The sequence below is a fragment of the Vespula vulgaris genome, chromosome 25 (genome assembly GCF_905475345.1).
Source record: "Vespula vulgaris chromosome 25, iyVesVulg1.1, whole genome shotgun sequence".
Taxonomy (NCBI): domain Eukaryota; kingdom Metazoa; phylum Arthropoda; class Insecta; order Hymenoptera; family Vespidae; genus Vespula; species Vespula vulgaris.
Genome location: NC_066610.1, coordinates 295,989 through 319,751, shown reverse-complemented (window position 1 = coordinate 319,751; position 23,763 = coordinate 295,989). Strand labels below are relative to the sequence as shown.

The 23,763-nt window shown below is 27.4% G+C and overlaps 1 protein-coding gene across 3 annotated transcripts; it reads right to left on the bottom strand.

The window, feature by feature from the left end:
* Window positions 1-16,018: 16,018 nt before the first annotated feature.
* On the bottom strand, window positions 16,019-21,957 carry LOC127072460 (fatty acyl-CoA reductase wat-like). Of its 3 annotated transcripts, XM_051012904.1 has the most exons (10): window positions 21,816-21,956; window positions 18,265-18,573; window positions 17,911-17,995; window positions 17,747-17,808; window positions 17,506-17,651; window positions 17,287-17,396; window positions 17,016-17,211; window positions 16,665-16,904; window positions 16,313-16,570; window positions 16,019-16,227 (listed from the first exon to the last, which is right to left on the bottom strand). In XM_051012904.1, exons 2-10 carry the CDS (start codon window positions 18,541-18,543, stop codon window positions 16,143-16,145), a joined length of 1,461 nt encoding a protein of 486 aa, XP_050868861.1. In that variant the 5' UTR covers window positions 18,544-18,573; window positions 21,816-21,956; the 3' UTR covers window positions 16,019-16,142. The 3 variants fall into 3 exon arrangements, with proteins under 3 accessions (XP_050868861.1, XP_050868859.1, XP_050868858.1); XM_051012902.1 differs by having other exon boundaries at window positions 17,747-17,995; window positions 18,265-18,485; window positions 21,816-21,957; XM_051012901.1 differs by having other exon boundaries at window positions 17,747-17,995.
* Window positions 21,958-23,763: the final 1,806 nt, after the last annotated feature.

Here is a 23,763-nt window from a genome sequence, read left to right as displayed (position 1 = left end):
AATATTCCTAGACCATATAACATAGCAATATATTTATCTTCAAGTATTGATTATTTTTATACTAGTTCAACATTTATTTATTGAAAATATATTAAAAAATAGACAATGCACCTTAAAGGATCCAATTGAAACACTTCTACAGGCATGTGTAAAATGAGAAAGATATATTCTTTCTTGCCTTCTTCCTTCATTGTTCGTCTATCATCGATAGTCTCTTTAAAATGATGCTCATTTTTTGAATTTTCAAGGTTTTATTGAATGTATCAAGCATTGAAAATTGTTGTCATCTACAAATACATGCAAAAAAGCAAAGTTATTAAAGAAATTAGAGTTAAACGTTAAAATGTGGTGAAAAGAAAGATTAACCTCTTCTGCTTGGTATTATATTTCAGTCCATAAGTTAGATCAATATCTGCAACTGATGGAAAAATAAGTATTATGCTTCAAACGTTCATAACATTACTGAAAGTTCATCTATTTTAATTCTGTAACGAGGAAAATAATTCTGAAAGTAAGTAAAATTTACATAAGTATACATTTAAAAATAATCATTATCATAAGGTGTGTTATAAAAATTTTATAATGTTCTTACATAGAAATGCAATCCAAGTATTATATGAAAATTTTAAACAGTATTAGAAGGTTACACGAAGGTACGGAAAAAAGTAATTAAGGCATTTGGTTTATTCTTGAGCTATCGTAATAAATATTTTTTCTCATTTGTATCGAAGAAACATTAAAAAAATATTCTAGTTGAAAGAATTATATATGATATTATTAACGAGGAATATCACACATTAGACTATTTTCGGAATTGTCAATAAATTATTAACAGCTGTCCAATTATTTATTTTTCTACAGCTTTCTCAATGTTAACGTTAAAATTAGTTTTTTGACAATAAAAAATTCTTTGATTAGTTATTTAAAAATCTGCCTGAACAGAATACATGTACAAAATTATAATGAAAAGCAATTTTAAATTTACGAAGAAATGTTAAAAAAATTGGTTTAGAAAAAATGTTCAAAAATTGTCTATTCCTCTTATCTCTCGTATATTATGAGACATTTATGAGGCAAAACAGTTTCATAGATGTGATTTATTTAACCACAAATACGTTTTAGAACGTAAAAATATTTAGAAGATTGAGTATAGTAAAACTAAATTTCAAAACTTTGTAAGTTTTGTCTGTAAATGTCACAAATATATTTATTTTCCTCCGTATTTTTTATTAAATAAACGCATCAAAGTTGTTTCAGGAAATTTAAACGTTTTAACATTTTTCTTCCATATTACTTTCTTTCTTTTCATTGTTTCTATCATCTTTATTACAAATTTATGAGACCGCAAACTTTTAATTCTCTTATTGTTACAATCTATCGTTTATAACTTCAAAATTAAAGAAAATAGTTTGATCAAAATATTCGGTGAAAAGCGTTCCAATTTTGTAACACCTAGAAATCTGATTCGATGAAAGAGAATTGTTTAAGAAACATGTCGCTATTTATTACTTTAAAGAGAGAGAAACAAAATATATGCATAGATTGTTACTTCTACTATTGTTTCAGCAAATAACAAGTAAAAGACGAATAATTACTAATTAGAAAACAAGTTATATCGATGATAAGACACATTGAAACAATTTCACAAATCTGAAAAATAGAAATCAACGCCTAACTTAGTAATGCTTAATAAAAAATGAGTGACGGTGATTCCATAATTTACGTTGTTCTGAAGTAGCTGTTTCGCTTACAAATAGTTCTCAGTATTTATTGAAGATAATAAATCGGTAGTCACTTTTCTCTATACATACGTTCTGTTCATTTATAATTAGATATATAATGACATATGCATGTAGTATAGATTTTGATGAACGAAATGAATTAAAAAGTTCCTTATCAAATTATCCTTATCAATTTATCTCGAATTATTACGAGACAAGGCGGAAGGTAAATTTGCAGTAGAAAATCATTTCTCTTACCTCGTGGTAAATAAAAAATAATATATGCCTTAATGACGCAATTAATGTGAATATAGAATATAGAAAGGAGGTACATTTCGAAGACGCCGCACGTTTGCATGTCGAATAATATATACATATTTTTGTCTCCTCATCTATTTTTGAGTGCACTAATCGTCGATCATTTTCTATTATAAAAAAACTATCCACTTCACATTATAGTATGCCATTAGGAAAGCATGTAACAGATATCTTTTAATAATTGGAATCATGATCACGTTTTCGCTTGATTATTAAGATAGAAAAAGCATACACAGAATAAAAGATGCGTCAACAATAAACGAACGCCTGATTGTAATATTTTTAAGAAACACTTGAGCTTCCTTGTATTATCGTTTTAAATGATTTAAATCAATGAGTACGATAGAGAAGCAGAAAAGATTTCTATCTTTACATTTATGTTTATGTTTACAGATCGATGTGGGAAAGCAAATATGATGGAAGTACTATTAGAAGAAGATGGACAAGAAATAGCCATTACGGAAAGTTCTTTGGGAGATGTTACGAAAACTAAATATGTGCCTGTAAATATGCAATCAGTTGAGACCTTTGACCAATTTCACGCCCATTAAAAAATTCGACGATAATCAAAGTATTTTTATAACTGGAGGAACAGGATTTATAGGGAAATTATTGATACAGCAATTATTAAGAGAATGTTCCGATATAACTTACATTTATCTTCTAATACGTACAAAAAAAGGGAGAAGTATGATTGAATACACGAAGGAACTACTCGAAGAGTTAGTGAGTTATTATATCTTAGTTTTATTTCTTATATACACTAAATTATTATATCTATTATTATTATTATTATATTTAATCATTATTTCACCCTTGATTCAACTTTAAAATTATCTGTTTCTACTAAATAATATAATAGAGATATAAGATTAAGAAACTTGAGAAATAAATGTTTAACATGCAAAAACTCGAAAAAGTCGTTTTCCTGTCATTTATAAGACGAAAGAGACGGAAGAGAAAAAATATTGATAACTCTGTCAACTTTCCAGTTATTTTCCACTTTGAGAGAGAAACAATTATCATTAAAAATCGCATAGTCGCGATCACGAGCGATTATAGCTTGCCGATAGCTATTAACGTTCAAAGTCTGAAGGAAGCAATAAATTTCTTTAAAAAATTATCAAAACTAAAGTTGCCATCTTTATCCTCTCTATACCTATTAATGCCTATCAGGGTCTTTATATCTGAATTTAACAAATCTTTATTATTCTTAATATTTCAAAATTTCCTGCATATATCAACGGCTTATTGCAATTGTTTTCATAATCTAATCTAAAAATTTTATGACCCATCGATAGATGCCAATAAATTAATAAATTTGATGAACTGCATGGAACAGAAATTGTTCAACAAAATTACACCACAGTACGTTTATATCTTAAAATATCAAGCATTCTGTTTTACATCTATTTATAAAAAATATCAAATGAATAAGCAATGTTCTTTAATTATACCCACATAATTGTTTGATTATAGATCGTATATTACGTATCTAATAATTATATGTTACGTATCTAATGATAATTCAATCACTTACGTCGGATTTGTAGAAATGATACTTAAGTATGGATAATTCATACCGTCTGAAAATTTGATTCTACATCTTTAAAATAACAAATTATCGAGTGGTCTATCTTTTCTACGTATACTTTCTACATTTACTACCAGCTCTTATAATAGATACGATCGCAGTATGTGTGAATAAACAGCCAAGGTAAATTTTTTCATTGTAATTTCAAAGAAAAACTATTAAGATGTAGAAAGAGAGAAGAACTTTGATGCCAATATCATTTCTTTTTTTAAATTTATAAAAAACATTACTTTAAATATATAAAAAAATTCAGGAAATGTTGAATCTACTTGCTTATTTTTCTACGGTCCAATGCAACCTTACGAATAAAAAATGGAGTGGATTGACGAGTTAACATCTAAACATTATGAATTAATGTTTTGTGATATGAAAGACTTCAATTATGATATTTATTTTTCAATATATTTCCTAGTTATAAGAAAATATGTTATCCAGGATTCCATTGAAACGCTTCCGCAAGCTCTCATGAAATGGTGAAGGTATCTTTTTTCCTTGATTTTTACATCATTGATCATCTATCATTTACAGTCTCTTTCAAATAATTCTTATTTTTCAAATTTTAAAAGTTTTATTAGATGCATAGTGCAATGAAACACCTTATCTAGTGCGTCCTTATCATCACATGGATTATTATTTCCAGCCTGCTTGTAACGTTCGGATCATCAAAAAGGAGCATAATTGTAAAAGAAAATGAAAGGAAAAAAGTAATTATAATTTATACTTTCATTTATGTACGAATCAATTATTTCTCGTATTCGATGGATCTTGGTTAAACGACAAGGAGATAGAAATAAATTACAGTTTCTTATTCATAAAATTTGGAGACAAATATTCTGGTTAGATCTTTTTTTTTTCATATACTATAAAAGTACTTTTTCATATGCACAAAAAATATATTTATATCTTTATTTTTAATTTTTATTGTAAACGAATATTTTCTCGCAAGTTTAGATCCTTAATCCTCAAAAGTCTATATTTTCGGAGAAAAATGTATCATTATTACACTACAATGCTCTACAATATTTATTGCAATACAATTTGAAATGAATGATGCAATAATTTAAAGTCGGATTAACACATACGTATATTGAAGTCATAACTATTGATTTTTGTTACCGGAGTACTTATAAATTCCATATCATTTTTATTCGTAAATTCATTTTTTTTTAATTTGTTTATGGAGTGTATCCGCCATAATGGTCTCAAATCCTTAAAATTTAACCGTAACGTCGAAAATTAATTTCTAAATGTAAAGTTTTGGATCGTTATGAGTGACGTACAATTATAGTTTAAGTTCTCTATGGTTAAGATGAAAAGGTTTCTTCCAAGCTTTATAGTTTCATTCGAGAAACATCTACACGTTATGTGAAAACAAGGAAAAAAGCTAGCTTCAAACGTTTATGATTTCGATGAAATATTATCCTGCAGTTTATTACATTAGAGGAAAATATCGTTAAATAAGGTAGAAGTGCTTATTATAGATTCGCATTTGAAGTGGAATAAAAGACAAAAAAAAGTCGCTTTCTTGGAATTATTCCATTCGAATATAAGTATAAAAGAAAACATGCAAAACTAAATGACGCTTCATGTATTGTATTTTTTCTTTTTTATAAATATTTATGTAATACGGACGTTACTTAAACTCGTTTCTTTACTTACACAGAAATCAAATTAAAGCGAGTAATCTCGTTTAATAATTGCATCGTAATCTTATCTTTCAAAACAGAAATATTATAATTATTAATAATCATTTGTAGGACTTGATATCAAGTATGTAAAATTATACGAAGATAATATCAAATAATTAATCGTCACGCCCGAACTAGTTTTATTTTGATTGAATTATAATTCACATATTTTACCAGAAAATGCATTCTACGTTTCGAGCTAAGTAATCTCTTACTTAAATAACATTCCTATGTTTTCGTCTTCAGACTTAGGCGACAATGAAAAATATTCATTCCGAAGCAAATATTTACATTTCTATATTTATACCTAAACATACATTTATGACGTGCAAATGTAATATTCCCTTCTTTCCTACTCGCATGAAACTCGTTAACAAATATAACTATTGAAATATATTAAATCTATATATGTACAGTTTGCTACTAAATATTTATATTTTGCAATATCAATATCAAAGCAGGCAATAAAAGTAAAACGATACGAAATAGCGTCCATAATAAAATTCGAAAGCAATATTTGATATTCGATCATAGCTTATGACTTTCAAATTTATCAAATTTAATATCATCTAAGTTTCTCTTTACGACACGTATACGATATTTAACAGGAAAATACAGAAGAAACTTACTATAGGTAATTCAAACACACCTACAACTAGACAAATTCGTAGATTTATTCTTCTTAATGACACTGTATAACAAAGCCAATTATTCTATAATACAGATTCGTTTATAAAAATTCGCCATATCCGTTGTTACTCGACATTTTTATGGTAAAGATCTAAAAATAAACAAAGTATTAACGAACAAAATGTAGATTGGACTACTACCTTAGTCAATTAAATGTACTTGCCCGTCTTTTAATCGTTTTATGCATAAATATATTTAAATAAATCAAATTATTACGTATCCGTTTTGTTCCATTATGAGTAAGTATAAAATAAAGTATATCATATCTATTATAAATAAATTTCGATAACCGAAACGATTTAAATTTACTATCGATCTTTACTCCTCTTGCTAAGATGGATCGTGTTAATTTATATTACAAATAATTTCAAAGCAAGTCAAACGGCAATTGAGAATTATTTGTTTTACTTTGCATTAAGTAAAAAAAAAATATAGCATGATAAATGATTAAGATTGGTGATCTCATAATAAAGATCATTTCAAAGACATTATACGAAATGTAATTAGCATCTTCTATCTCCTACTACGTTTTATGTTTTGTACATTTGCATCATGGAAAAATCACAGACATATATATGGAGATATCAGATTAATCGATGCTTGATCAAACGATGTTGTAATTACAAAACTTTTTTAATTGACAGCGTTCTAAACGTCCAATTAGATGATAATTCTTCGATATCTTGAATATAAAAAAAATAGGTATGTACGTCAGATTAGAAAATAAATGAAGTTAATGAACATCCGATTTTGATCTCTTTAAAAGATAATTTTCATGTCGCGTTAGCAACGTTATGTTAATATAATTATTGAATTCATTTCATTCTGAGAAGCGCATGAAAAAATTCGTATGAAAGAAAAGAGAAAGAAACTAATACGATGAAGAAATAGAAAAGAGTTCACTTTTGTATTTACGTTTACAGATCAATTTGTAAAAATTGATCTGATGGAAATGCAGTTACAAGGAGATAGATCAGAAATGGTCATTCCAAGAAAGACTTTGAGACGGAATATATGCTTATGAACACGTAATTGTTCGTCCAGGATGTCAGTAAAGTCACGCCATTTGACGATGGTCAAATTATTTTCGTAACCGATGAAACAGGATTTGTAAGCAAATAATCGATCGAGAAATTTTTAAGAGGGCATTAACTCTTTGATATGTTCGAAAAAAAGAAAAGATATAAGTGTATGTATTTCAACGCACGAGGCGTTTTATTGAGGATTTGGTGAGTTGTTTATTTTTGATGAATTATTATACCTTTTATAGGTATTGCTAGTTTGTATGTAGTTTATATTATAATATATGCAGTGTATATATAGGTACTAATATATCATTATTTCAACCTAACGGGATTTTTAAATTTTCTGTTTCCACTAATATATTAATACTTAGTAGATCTGAGAAGAAAGAAATTGATAAATAAATTATTGATCTAATGCAATATGAACGTTCAAAAATTCTCCTTCTTTAAAGTAATACGTGTTTATTCTTTAATGTATACTTTAATGTGTGTATTCCATCATGTAATAGATATTATGTCTAATTATTTAAGACTGTTATCCTCGGTTTTCTAATGGTTTACACCATCATTCAGAACAAGCATAATTCTTATTCGATTTTGAGGAACAAGGTCTCATTTTAAAGACGAAGGTTCAATCTAGTAATGCTATTTTTCGAATTATGGAAGAAGTCTTATCTTCTTTTAATAAAATCGTGTTAAAAAATGATATTTTTTTGAAAATAGTTTTCTCAAAAATATAGACTATGCATATAACGTATATACGTTTGTTGATTATTTTTTCAAAATTAGTAATTAGTGAATACATATATTATACATTATTTTTAATAATAAACAAAACATGTTTCCATATTGTTGTTCTCATATTATCTACAAGATTTTTCTCCCAGCGCTATTTTGTTATGGTTTTTTCTGTAGGAGTTCACTTCATATTATTTGTATTAAAATAATATAATATATAAATGTTCACTAATTATTTTTAAGAGAACATTCGACAAAATCTTATTTTTTGTTGCAAATTTATATACTGATTCTCATATGCGTTAATTATATTTATTATTTTCTATGTTTTACCGCAAAACAAATACGTAAAGAAAATATATGATTAACGTCACAAATAATGATGTCGAATCTAACAGGTATTGCTGTGAGACGTACACTATCATCAAAGCAACGTACACATATGAGAAGTGTAAGATCACAATCTAATGCCTCTACTAACTCTATCTATGCGAAACTAATTGTCATGTCGCACGACAGGGGTATAATTAACACAAGCTTACACAACGATATGATAAACGCACGATAGAAACAGCGTTCTCCGCTTACATTTATATTTCATATTTCGTCCTTGCCTCGCGTTAAAGTCATACACGCTTCGAGTGAAAGGGGAAAAATAGCCTTCAGTAAGACAAAAAGAAATTGTAACTATTTCAATGTAACATTTCAGTTACTTTCCATGCTGAGTAAAGACATACAGAAATTCTAATATTGCACAGATTTGATCAAAGACGATTATAGCTTGTCGAAAATAGGTATCTCATGATGGAGGGAGCTACGCTCATATGCAAGAACTCCATTATATTGAACTCGACCATTAATTTAAACGAGTAAACAAAATCAACGATAGGTATTAACGTCCGAAGTTTGTAGAAACAATGTGTTCAAAGGAGTAATAAAGTTAAATATGACATCTTTATTCTGTGTACACTTATTAATGAATATAAGGGTCTTTCAATGAATAATCAGAATTTAGCAAATCTTTGTTATTTTTTATATTTCAGAGTTTCCAGAGACTATGTATCTATAGTTTTTTCCAATTATATCTATGAGAAGAAATTTCTACATGTCATATCATTTTGGATATTAGTGTTTTGATATTATTTTTATATTATTATTTTGATTACGGAAATAACGTCGAAGAAATATCGTGTATACGAATTACGAGAATATGTAATTTTTATTTGATAGAGACCTTATCTGATGCCTGAATTTAAAATATACTAAATAAGTACGTTTTAATATTCATGAGATTTGTTTATGATTGTCAATATTAGCACGAGTATTTGAAAATTAAATGATATCTAAAAAATAGGAAACCGCTTTTTTTCACCTGCAATTACTCATTTCCCTTGAAATTTTTCTGTCATTTGTAGGAAACTTTTTTAATTTTCGAAGCTATATATGTTCTTCGTATTGGAGGATCCATTCGACGAAAGCGTATTTGTATACACTCTTTATAGCCAATAATATCTTCGTCTGTTTCGGAGGTGATGACCGCAACGACTAATAACGGCGCAGATCTTACGCGATGATGATCCAGCTGATAAGATTCTTGATGTTCAATCAGTAAGGATATTCAACATTTTTGGATTAATATGATCTTCGTGGAAAAGTTTTATGCGAAGAAAAGCGATAATTTTTGTTACTGTTACGTTCAAAACTTTTTCTTCATGGTTTATGATAGCCTGAATCATGAATCATCTCATCCGAACAGTCTACGTTCCGATTCAGCTGCATTCTTGTTGCAAAAGTCGAAGAAGGAGCTGAATCCGACGTCAACTCAATAAAAGAAAGAGTACGAAAGAAAAGATGATGCAGTGATAAAAATATGTTTATAAAAGAATATCGTCTCAATTGCTACTAGAAATTTTTATACAAAACAGCGTAAAATAAGACACTGATGGAAATCATAAACATGAGATAAGTGATGATCTTATTTAGGAAAGAGTATTCAAATAATTCTAATAAAGCTAAACTTCAAAACTATGATAGTTTTTTTTATAAAAGTGAAAGTAATTTTTCTCCATTTTTTATTGAACAAACGTATCACTGTTGTTTTCGGCGTTCTAAATATTTCAGCAGCTTTCTTCCGTTTTCTTTTTCTCATTATTTATATCGATCTTGTGTCAGCACAATCTATCCTTTCCTTTATTGTTTACTATCGTTTAAAATTTATAAATTAACGAAGATAGTTTGTTTAATCCCATGAAAATTTTCAATAATTTTAGTGTTATCAATGAATGATCGTGAATTCATTTCACCATCGACTTTCATTCGTCTTGCCAAAACAGATCCTGTCAATTTATCACGAATTATCGTGAAATAATCAAACTGTAGAATCGTCATGGGAAATTACTGTTGCTATTTTGTAGTATATAAACGAAAATATGTCAAGATGAACGATTAAAATAGATGTCATAGCAAAGATAGTCGTTTCAAAGGTATTTTGTAAGAAATAATATCAAATACAACATTCATAATAACAATTTCAATGTTACTCTTTGCACTTTCGTATTTTCAGAAACTTACAAAAAATATATAAAGATATTGTATTAATTCGAAATGACATCGATTATTCATTTATCGATTATACATTTAATGACATCGAAATTCATCGATTTCGAAAGAATCAAACGACTTTTTAATTACTTACTAATTAGATGTATCATTTGCACGTGTAACACAAGCCGTTAATATCATTCTATTATCAGAATTAATCATGACAGTGCACTCACTATCTTGAATATGAGAATAAAAAGTAATGCTGAACATGCAGTATAAGAAATGATCAAGTCTATGATCTTTCTTTTTTTATGAAGAACTTGAGCATTCTCGGAATGCTAAATTTACGTAACTACTTAAAGAGTATAATTATGTAGAATTTAAAAAGTAATTAGAATCTAGTTAATTCTAGAAGTGAATGTGAAAAAAATGAACAAAAACGATAAGTACGTTAAAGTAGATCTTGAGATTTATGTCTGTGTTTATATTTATGTTTACAGATTTATCCTAATAAGGATTATCATAAATGTGTATAAATATATAAGTGTCAAATGATCTCAATGATTCGTTTATTCGAATAATGTACTACATTTATTGCATTTTCTCTTTGATAAAAACTATGGTGAAACAAATAATGCAATAATTCAAAATTCGTTCAACACATACGTACATCAAAATCATGACTGGCAAGTTTTTCTGCCGGAGTATTTATAAATTCCGTATTACATTTACTAGCAAATTCATTGTTATAGCATTTTTTTATAGACTGTATCTGCTACTATAATCTCTAATCTGAAAAACTCAACGGAAACGTCGAATATTCATTTTTTAATGTATAGTTTTATATCGAGTTGCTTATATCGCGAATTCAAGATTGTAATGGTACAGAAGGAAAGATCATCTACTTTTATTAACCTTTACACTTCATTGTGACAGTGAGTTATATTCCAGCAACAACTACACATGGCGTAAACATAAGGAAAGAACTCTTGGTTCAAACGTGTATAATTTTAATCGTGTAGGATCACTTTTAATTATGCTGAATGTGATTTATTTCTAAAAGTAAGTGAAATTTGAATTTAAAATAGATATACATATATTTAAAAAAAATTGTATTTGTAAAATGTTTTATAAGACTTTTGTAACTTTCCTCCATGATAATTCAATTGTGTGGACATTATAACAAATATAAGATAATATAAGTTACATGGAGTTATGCGAAAAAACTGTTTCAATTATTTAGTAAATACTATAATTTAACAAAATCAACGAAAATTAATTGCTACAAGGTTTCATTCTTCTAATAGTGAAAGTTCTTATATTATTAAACCAGTGTTTAGTGTCATATCGGTGATTCGCGATAACTAAGTCACTATCAAATATTTTTTATATATTAACATTTCAAATTAATGTAAATGATAATTTAAATTAATATATGATCATAATTTAATAATATCGAAATTCTTAAAATATTAATATAATGCATTAATGCGTGTTACGGAGAAAATTCGATTCCTGTGTTCGAATCATATTTAATGTAGTATATAATAATGGACGAAACTAAAATCAGATACTGCAATGGGTCAAATGAATAATTATTTATAAAAAATGTGCGGTAAATAAAACATAGTTAAATTCGCCATATGAGTAACTAGAAAATTTTACAAAGAAGAATTCAGAATAGTTGAGTGTTTAAATTACAGCGAATTACCTCGTTATTCAATAACTTTCAAAATGGAAATGTTATAATTATTAATGATCATCTTTACGATAACACTTGATATCAAGAATGCAAAGTTATGCGAGATATGATCCCGACTCTACATTTTTGTTATATTCTCACTGTATCCTACAGCTTATAATATTATTCAAAACTATCGTTAAGTAAAATAGAAGTGTAAACAATAAATTTTTATTTGAAAAATAATCAAATTCAAAAAATAAAATACACGTTTTTCAAAGTATTCCACATTGTGTAAGGTTAGGATTGCACTTGGAACGAATATCCAAAATTCAAAAATGTTAAGTTGTTTGCTGTCGATGGTACCTCCGTGTATATAAACATATATAAACTGTTTAGAGACCAGAGAAATTAACTCCACTTTAGAAATTTTTTAATCTTAGTACTAAAGCACTCGATTGATATTTATCTTTCTTATGTAAAACAAATTTTCTAAATAATTAGGCTTAGCATTGATAAATGACCAAAATTTGTAAGGCGCTTGAAGAATAAATAATTATAATGCATATAACTATATCAATTTTCTCTGCATTGCGTTTTGTGTAGAGTTAATCAATTTGGGAAAAACTCATTTAAATATATTACATAAGCTCTTGTTCTTGCCCATCATCTATCCATGTTCTTTTCTGCATAACTATTAGATATATCCGATTACTTAAGTCGATTTGAAATTTATTGCACCTGATTATTATTCACATTATCTCATGCTTCGTGATTGAATTCAAATTCAAAGACGACAAATCAACAATAGAAAAATGCATGCAAAATATAGCAAAAAGTATGTAATACATAACGCGTACGTCATTACTTTTTCTTTTTTTTATAGTTTAATTCATTCAGAAAGAGTAATTAAATATGATACGCCCAAGATTAATATGGATTCAATAAATGCATCAGGTTATATGATACATTCAAGAATCTGTTAACATAATATATTCATTAAATAAAGCGGAGCAGGTAGAGGGAAGGACACGAGATTGGTAATTACATGTACCTACAACGAAAAGATGCAAATTTTTCATTCTCAACTGCACCGTCTACAATTCAGACAAAGACAATTCTTCTATAATAAAAATTTGTTTGTAAATAATCGCCATCTCGTTTGTTACTATCGATTTTTATATAAAATGTCGAAAGATGATCACCGTTAGAAAAGAAACCATAAGCTAGGTTCTTTACTCGACATAGCAAGTTAAATGTTTTCATACATTTATTCATATGTTTGCATACATGTATTTCAAATGTATTCATACGTTTTAATCGTTTTTTGTTAAACTAAATTTAAGTAAACTAAATTACTACATATCCGTTTTGTTCCTTTTATTATAGATTTCCACGAACGAAAGGAAACAAATTCTCCGTCGACTTTCACTCGTCTCGCTAAGTCGGATCACGTTAATTTATTTGACGAATAATTCTAAGTAGTAGTGAAAGTAAAGTGACTCGTCATAAAAATTCATTTCTCTTATTTTATAGTACACAAAAGAAAAGAAATATATCATGATAAACGATTAAGATGAAAGGTGTATTAATAAAAATGATTTTAGAGATAATTTGCGAATCAACATTTTTTATTTCCTAATATTTGATAATGCTTGGCACATTTGCATGTCGAAAAAGTTACATATATATCTATGTGAAATTAACTTCAACATTCCCTAATGAATCAATTTTGTAACAATGAAATTATTTTTTATAACATTTTATATATATAAATAATATATGTAAGAACTACAAATGAATATCTCTTTCATAGAGGAATCGATAGTAATTGTTTTATTGTCTGAACATAAAAATAAAAAAAGGAGATACATCAGATTAGAAGTGTAAAAGACAGTTCTGCTTCATTGCTTTTCCAATGTTGGATTAATAGAATTATTTATTTAATCTAATCTTCAAAGGCAAATGAAAAAACAATCAAGCGAATTCGAACAAAAAGAAAAAGGAATTAGTACCATAGAGAAATAAAGATTACTATCATCAGGAACATAAATTTATGTTACAAACGGGAGAAGTAAAAATGATAAAAATACTCTTAAAGCTGATAGACAAGATGTGGTCGTTGCGGAAGCGCATAAAAAGGCGTCAGGTAGACGAAATTTATGCTTATGGATTTATAAACATTCGTCAAAAAAGTCCACAAATTTACATCAATCCGGAAGTTCTGCGATATTCAAGATATTTTCCTAGTAAAGCAAGATTTATTGGGAAATTGTTGATCGAGATATTATTAAGAAATTGTACCAGCATTACGTACATTTATCTTTTGTTCGAATAAAGGGAAACATACTTGTACGCACAGAGGAATTTGTTTATTTCGAACACAGTGCTGAGTTGATTACCATTCAACAAACATCTTGTCGATTATAAAGCTTAGTATGTTATAATATACATAGTATATAAGTATTAGTATTTTAATATTTCAATTTGTTTAATTTTTGAAATTATCTGCTTCCATTAAATAGTATATTTAGTATTTAGTCGATATAAAAAGAAAAATATGCATAAATGAATTATTAATCTAGCGTAATGTGAACGTGCAAACAGTCCTCTTCGTTGAAGTAACATGTATTTAATACGTAATAAGTTTTTCCTCCAAACATGTATACGTACATATGAACGTATAAAAAAAAAAAAAACATTAAATTAAAATAACTTAAAATTAAGAGACTTCGTATCCATTATTATATTATTTTTCTTGAAAATGCTGATACTCTTAAGTGAATAAAAGGAACTGAGTGAATTTGAATACGCCAACATCAGACTCATTAAAGAGAGAGAAAAAGAATGAAGAGAAATAAAGAGAAAAGTGAGAAAGAGTGAGAGATAGTAAAAAGAAATAGAGTGGAAAAGAATAAGATATAGAATGCATGCTAGTAAATGAGCAATCGTCAATGAATTTGGCAAGGATGAATTAGTTGCAATGGCAGCCCAGCGATCGATGAATTTCAAACGTTAACCATTTGAAAAATTAAAAGTTTCATAATAAAATTCGCACATAGAATTAAAATAAGAAAAAATATATTGCCGAGGTGGTAAATATAGATAAGTTACTTAATAGCATGGGATTAATATGAATTGCAAAGGTACTTAAATAAAGATAACTCACACATTATATAGAAATTTAAAATTCGAATGAAATGCTAGATAGTTAAACTACATTACGATTCTGACTCTTCGAACGAGTTTGCTAAATAGATGATATAACCAAACAAATTTGCGCATGGTCAACGAGGTATTGCAATATATCAGCCTATCTCGTTCATGTCTCATATATACATTAATTCATTTTCTTGTGTTTTTCTTCCACATCATATAAATATTTAGTTATATTTAGTTATATTTTAGTTGAATTTAAGTTATATTTAAGTAATAGTATAAAATATAAGTACGAACTTTTTTTTGTTATTAAAAATGCATAATTATACATATACATTGTAAAAAAGAAATATTTGAAAAGTAAATGTTTTCATGTACCCAAAAGTGTGATGATCAGCGAGAAAATGAAATAGATGATAACCATTAACATTTAAAGTCTGAAGGAAGAATGAACACTTTGCTCTTTCTACAGGTATTAACGATTATTAGGATCTTGCGACAATAGATTTGACTTTAGCAAATGTTCGATATCATTGATATTTCAGTATTTCGTTCTGTATCGATGGCTTATGCCAATTGTTTATACAATTCTATCGAGGGGAAGTTTTATGATTTTCCGATGATATCGACAAGTTTATTGTTTTGATGGACACATAGATGAATTGTTTGATGATACCGTACCGTAATACATTATTTTTCGAGCGTAGATCGAGCAGTTTATATTCGTTTCATATTTACTTTTTAATAATTTTTTAAAAGAATCTTTGTTATGCACGTTAATCAATATTAAATTCTCAAAATATTTTCATTTTAGATTTATTGGACAAAATATTTATATATATATATATATATATACACAATATTATTAGACAAAAATATGTGGTAACTTTATTGTAGATACATTCAAATGATACAAAAGAAGTCATTGATTTGTACAAGTTATGATTATTTCTTTTCCTCCCTTTCTTGTTATCTTTGCTTCCTTTAGAATGATCCAAACGTAGCCCATATGACCACCAAAACGACGCAGGCAATAAGAATTTTTAAAGTTAGATATATCCAATAAGACCTTGAAAATTTGAAAAATCAATATCATTTAGAAATGATCATCAATGTAGATAGATAATGAAGTAAAGATGCAAGAAAAAAGATACCTAAGCCATTTTATACGAGCTTGCGGGAGTGTTTCAATGGGATCCTTGAAGATATATTTTCTTATACCTAAGAAATATGTTGGAAAATAAGCACCCCAAACGAGGTCTTTTATATCACAAAAGAATAATTCGCGATCTTCGGGCGATAACTTCGCTATCACTTTGTTCCATCTTTCATTAGTATATATCCATTCCGTCGTAGAAAAATAACCAAGAAGATCCGACATTTTGTGAATTCTTTTATATGTTTGAAGTAACCTTGAAAGAAAACGGATGATGTTCACATAAAAGCTTTTCTCTCTTTCTAGATCCTAATAATTTCTCTCCAGAAAATAAGATAAGAGAAATTTACCATGGCTGTTTACCTACACACACTGCGATCGTATCGATTATAAGAGCTGGTAATAAATGTAGAAAGTATACGTAGAAAAGATGGACCAGCCGATATTTTGTTACTAAAAAGCTGTGGCACCAAATTGCCTTTTCAGACGGTATCAATTCTCCATACTTAATTATCAGTTCTACAAATTCCTTATAAGTGATTGGATTATCATCAGATACGTAATTGTATATGGGAAGGTCTTTCTTAAATCTGAAAGATTAAGTACTCTATTGAAAACGGTTAATTTAATTTTTTCTTAAATCTTTGCTTGATTTGTTCGCGAAAATATTATCTTAAGTAAACGAGATTATTTGTTACTACCTTCGATTATTTGCAATGTCCCAGGCACTAACAATTAGACCATTGACTATCAGATCTGCGGGAACGAAATTTGCTTTTACCGTTCTATCGCAATAATGAGTTCGCATTAATCCCATTAGTACGTTTGCTGTAATTCCTATTGGTCCGTATGTATTATCAATCCAACCTGGAATAGGTTCTTGATACGTTGATATTACTAAAAATATTCAAACATTTCCATTCTTCAATTCATATGCATTATTTATTGTTTAAGTATTACATGATTACCAACCAATTGCAGGACGAAAGATGCCAATCGGCATCGAATCGACATGCTTCCTTACCACACTCTCTGCAATTGATTTCGTGAACACATAGGTATTCGGATACGTTCCAAGTAATCTAAAACAAAATAATTGTGTCAGTGTATTATTAATTAACCTTCATATTCTATTTTGGAGAAATAAATATGAAATTATTATAAGATTTATATTTGGAAATATAAATGTACTGAGGTGTAATGTCGTCAAGCAATTTTTCATCCATATAGTTCGTCAAATCGAATATTTGGTCAACATCCATCGGCGGATCATAAAATTTTTCCTCGATCAGTTCGTGAATACAATTTGCAAATGCCGTAGATACATGGATGAAACTCTGGATTATAAAAAATAATATTAAAAATAACGAACATTTGTTAAGGTCGATTCATTTATTATAGTCCTTATTTATACACAGGATGAATATAGTACCTTCAGTTTCGGCATTTCTTTGGATAAATTGATTACATCATTTAGACTTTGGATGTTAATAGCTACGGCAGATTTTAGTTTTTCATTAAATCTCACAGTTGCGGCGACATGAAAAATAATGGATACTTCGTGTATAAGCGTAGTTCTATCAGTTTTCGAGATACCGAGATTTGGCAAGCTACAATCTCCCTCGATGGCGACTAAACGATTTAGAAATGTTGGCTGCGTCTTCTTCAATGTGGAAAATAACTGGAAATCGATGTAAATCTTTCCTTCCTTGCATACACTAAATACTTATACATATTTCTAGAAATACGATTTTTTGCTACTTCTTGCACATTCAACGTCTATTAAGTCGGTAACTTATTTATCAATTTTCTTTATCTTATATCCCGATTATATTATTCAATTGAAACAGTATTATATTATTTAATAATTCCAGTTTAGAATCAGACATGAAATTATAAAATGTCAATATTTATAATAAGTATAAAAATCGATCAAAATAAACAACTCACTGAATCTTCGATAAGTTCTTTCATTCGTTGGGATAGATTTTTTTCTTTCTTGGGACGTATCATAACGTAAATGCAAAGGATATCTGGACATCCTCTTAACAATTTTTCTATTAATAATTTGCCGATAAATCCTGTTCCACCAGTAATGAAAATACTCTGACCGTTATAGAAATTCTGAATAGGCGTGGGTTTTTTCACATTTTCAATGGATGGTTCCATATCTGTAAGCGCATATTCAGTTGGTGTTCTACTTGTCAAAGCACTATCCTCAATGATCATTTCTCGTTCATTCTTTTGTGTCCATCATATCTATTTTTTCGAATTAGATTGTAAATGCAAATACACATGTAAATAAATACTCTATTTTTATATTTTACTCGGTGGTTTTAAACGTTTCTTTCTTTTTTTATTTCTAGAAGTTTTTTCATCTATTTCTAGAATTAGACTAATAATTGTACTAGTTTACAAATATCCATTTAACGATGAAGATAAGATAACTATAAATATTAAAACGGAATCTATAAATATTAATCACATATTTTTTAATGTGCAATGTCGGCTCTGTCTATTTTTATATTCAAGCGACAAGCGATCAAGATTATAAAAATTGTAGTTATAAAAAGGTATTTGTGTCATATATTATATATGCTTATTACATAAACAGATTGCGTGGAAATAAAAAATGTTATTATTACAAAATCGTTATGATTAATTAACTCTATATATCCGTATATGTGTCAAACTTTTTCGAAATGCGAATATGCAAGGTAATACAAATCAGATTGATTATGACTTACAGAATCAAAGATACGTTGAAATTTGTAATTTACATTTTCCACTTTACATTAACGACCTTTTTTATTAATAACGTTCATTGCTATGCTATCGATCTTAATTTTTTTTCTTTATTTACCACAAGATAACAGAAATAATTTTCAATAAAAAATAACCATTTGATTTGCTTCATACTTATGTAAGTAAATTAATGAATTTTATTAGAGCGAGTGAAAATCGATAATGATGTTCGTTCATTTTGTACAATGTTATACAATGTTCGTTCAATGTACAATTGTACAATGTTTGTATTGTGAAATATACTTATAATGTGCGTGTGCGTGTCTATACATACATACATATATATATATATATATATATATATATATATATATATATATATATATAATTTTTATACCTATTTATAAAGAAATAAAACAGATAGGTGAAGAAAAGTGACCAAAATTAGACTCGTCAATCCTTATTTCCGAATCCTATATCTTATTCTGTTATATAAATGCTGCAAACTATTGGTGAGACAGCTACTTTAGAATACCACCATGAAACTATGGAATCACTATTTATTATTAATTTTAAGTTAGGCGTTGAGATCTATTTTTGTTATTTCTGAAATTGTTTCTTTTCTTTGATATATCTTGATTTTTAAATTAGTAATTATTCGTTTTTATTTATGATTTGTAGAAACGTAATAGAAGTAACTATCTATATCTTTTTTTAATTCTCCCTTAATGGTAATAATAAAGAACGAAATGTTTCTAAAATAATTGTCTTTCCCGAAGTCGGACCACTATACATTCCAACCCATTTTTACCGAACTTTTTCATGCAGTCGAATCATTTTTGTTAATTTGTAAATTATAAACAATAACAAATAATAAAAGAAAGAATGCTCCTAAGTTTATTAATCGTAAGGATGATAGAAGTAGTCAGAAAAAAGAAATAATGGAGATTAGTCATTAAAACGTTACAATAATTTTGATACGTTTATCCAATAAAAAATAGAGAAAAAAGTAAATTTATTTATAGCTTTTATAAACTTATTTCAAATCATTATCGTAGAGGTTGCTTATTTTCAAATACTTAATCAAGGTATCTTTTTTCATTAAAAAATTAATTTTAACGTTGACAATAAGGAAGTTATACAAAAAAAAACCAATTGAATAAGTTTTTCATTTTGATCTCTATCAAATATAGGTATATTTTCCTAATTTTATATTTTATATCATATTGTTGTAAGGGAATGTTACGTCTCAAAATTTTGTAAACCTTTAGGACCAATTAAAAGATATGTTTTCGCCGATAGTCGATGATATGATACTGTCACCAGATTCGCCACCAATCTGAATATCGATATTTTATCTTTACAATGTCGAGATGACGATAAGGAGCCCAACGAAATGTTACCGGTCGTCATATAGTGAATCAATGCCGGTTGAAAATATCGAAAAGCTGAGGACACGTAATCAGGCATGGAGATGATAAATTTTAATCTTTCTGAAAAGAAAGCAGCTTGAAAGCACGATACTTAGTACTCGATACTATAGGATCGAACTGTTTCAAAATAAAAAAAAATTGTTTGATTTATAATATTCGCTCTTCCATATTCGCGTTGTTTTTATTTTCCCCTTTGCTGTTTAAATTGTGAAAATATAATTATTCATTCGAAAGTTATGCACATATTTCAAATTATGGTTCTTGACAAATATCGTGAGAATATAAAAATGAATTAACTTTACAACTACCTCTCGGTCGTTTTCCTTTGCGATTTCGAAATCTTTTTTTTCAGATACATAAACGTAATAATAACTAAGAAACTGATATTTTATAGTTTCTTGTCAATAGATCGCATAATCTAATGAGTCCATAACGAGAATGTAACGAGTCTTTATTAATAAAGTGCATATCATGGCTAATTATCCTAACATGAATTATCATTAGAAAGAGAAAATACAAAGCATGTGTAATCCATTACTTATTTTTTACTAAATTATAAACTGTTTCCTTCTACTCTTGAATCATTATACAATAAAATCACGAACCATAATATTAGATGAATAACAATCAATATTATTTACACGTTCGGACATTTTGAATGATGAAAATTGATAACGAATGATGGGAAGGAAAAGAAGTTTACGTAGTTTTTTGAATTAAGTAGACAGTTTTTTTAAAGTCAATGTATATCTATGTACATAGATCAAAACAAAGCGTTTGCAATGAATTATTTAATATTTTCCAATTATTAATGTTCCTTTCATGTACTGTCATAGTTTTGTACAATACAAGAATATTTTCGAAAGTGCAGTTTTTTGATTTTTTGCACGTGATGCCATTTCAAATACGACTCTATAGATGACATTTGTATTGCATTTAAAGATATTTTTACCATTAAATTATACAATACCAATGATCCGTCATCAACTCCAAAAACATAGTAATATGCGATATTCTTAGTTAATAAAATCGTACAAAATATAATTTTTTCAAGTAGGATTTTCTTTTAATAATTCTTATATACGGATAGGAAAAATATATTTATTATGACACTTGTCAATTTTTCTCTCAATATTCAAAATTCAGTGTAAAGTCAAAGTAAGTGTAAGAAAATTAAAAGTTTATGCATAAAAGATGAAAGGTGATCGTGAAATCTCCGAAAGAAAAGTTGGTAAAAAATTTACTATTGTATATATTAAATATACTAAATTTACTATTATATCCTGATTTTTTTAAATGCATAGCTATATAATTTTTACTTACTTTCAGAATTATTGTCCATATTACAGAATTAAATTGATTCACTTTTAAAAAACTTATAAAGATTTAAACACAGATGTTTTTTAATTCTTCTTGCTTCAAATTTAGATGTTGCTCGAACGAAGTTCACTTTTATACTGGACTATTAAGATAAGATAAAACGATATCCCCTCTATTTTCAAATGATTAATTTATCACCTTCTTTTACAGTGTTACTCCGTTTATATAAGTCTGAAAGAAGTAGCTCATTATATTAAATCGTAAAAAAGAGATGAATAATTATAACAAGTTTTAAATACTAATGTATTCAACGAAGCTTTAAAGACATAAAAAATTAACATCATATGAAAATGGTTGGTAATGATAACAAAAAATGAAGAAAGAAAGAAAATATATTTTATACAAAACTGTAGAAATATTTAAATAAGAACATCTATAAAATATATATTCTTATGCGCAAGAAATACGATAAATATTATAAACAATTAATTATTTGATTCGATGGGCATACATTATATGAATCTGTTTTTCTCTAAGTCAGTTTTTTTGAGATTTAAAAATATCGAAGTTCCTTTTTAAATGAAAATAAATATTTTTAATAAATGAAATCAAGAGTTAAATGATTTATAACACTGTGGTCTTCATATGATTCTCACAGTAAAAAAAGTCACAATATTTAGACAATTTATTCAAATAATGAAATATCAGGGTATCCCACATAACTGAAACAGGCTAAATCGGTAAAAGTGGAACGGTTAAAAATAAAAAAAAATGTTATAAGTCGAAGTTAAATGGTATCGGACAGTGTATAATAGTCACATAATTTTATACCTTTTTATGCATTGTTGCATCAGAAAAATACAACTGCACTTTTTTTTAATAGAAACCTATATTTTTGACTGCACCAATTGCTGTAGTTTTTTATGCTCTACATAAAAATATTAACTTATTATATCTTAAATATATATGTTACGAAGTTATTACCCGTAGTATTATCCGTTCATTAGTACTTGACGACAGACATAAATAATATAGAAAAATTTAGCTACGATAACTTCCTAACGTCATTATATCAAAAATATATGCATATATACATACACACACACACGTATATCGAGTTTAATCTGATTAAAAAAATAGACTATATAATTATATAAATAGAAAAATAATAATATTAATAGAAGCAAACAACTCGGATTTTTGTAACTATATTTATAGAGAACTAGATCTATAATATATACATTTACAATCATTCACATTTTATAATTATAGAATAAAAGAATTAACACAATTAATATATAATATATGTAATGCATCGAGGATCAATTCCAAAATATATATCCATCCATAGGAATTGTAGCAGGTATTAGAATTGAATCAATCATGAACTTATCGTTAGGATTGATTGATAAAAGTTTTAATCGAATAAATCACAATCAAAATGTTAAATTTTTATCGAATAAGATCACAAAGTATTAAAGTTCTTATAGAATAAAAAAATAAAAATCATGTTCTTTACCTTACTTTTATGTTTTTTTCCATTTTATCTCTCCAAAGATACATTTTATTTTTCCGATAGAGTGACAGCAAAACAGTCGATCGTTTTTTCTGGTAAATTAATCGAGGGGAAGGAGCAGAGCTGTTTGCCTATACGAATTATTTTATTAATTGTTAATGATCTAATATCGGCTTTATCGAGGAATATTTATCAAGGATTCAAATCATTTATTTATTTTTGATGTTGTTATCGTACATTGTTTCTAAGTTATAAGAATTTGTCGAAAAATCATTTAAGTAAGCATATTTTTTTTCCTTCAAGACATTTTATTTTCTTTACATAATTTACAAGAAAATAAATATTGAAGGAATATTTAAAAATTTATTTATTAAATGACCTTTTTAAACAACACTTTTTTTAAATAGAATTAATAATTTGAGATTATGTAGAATA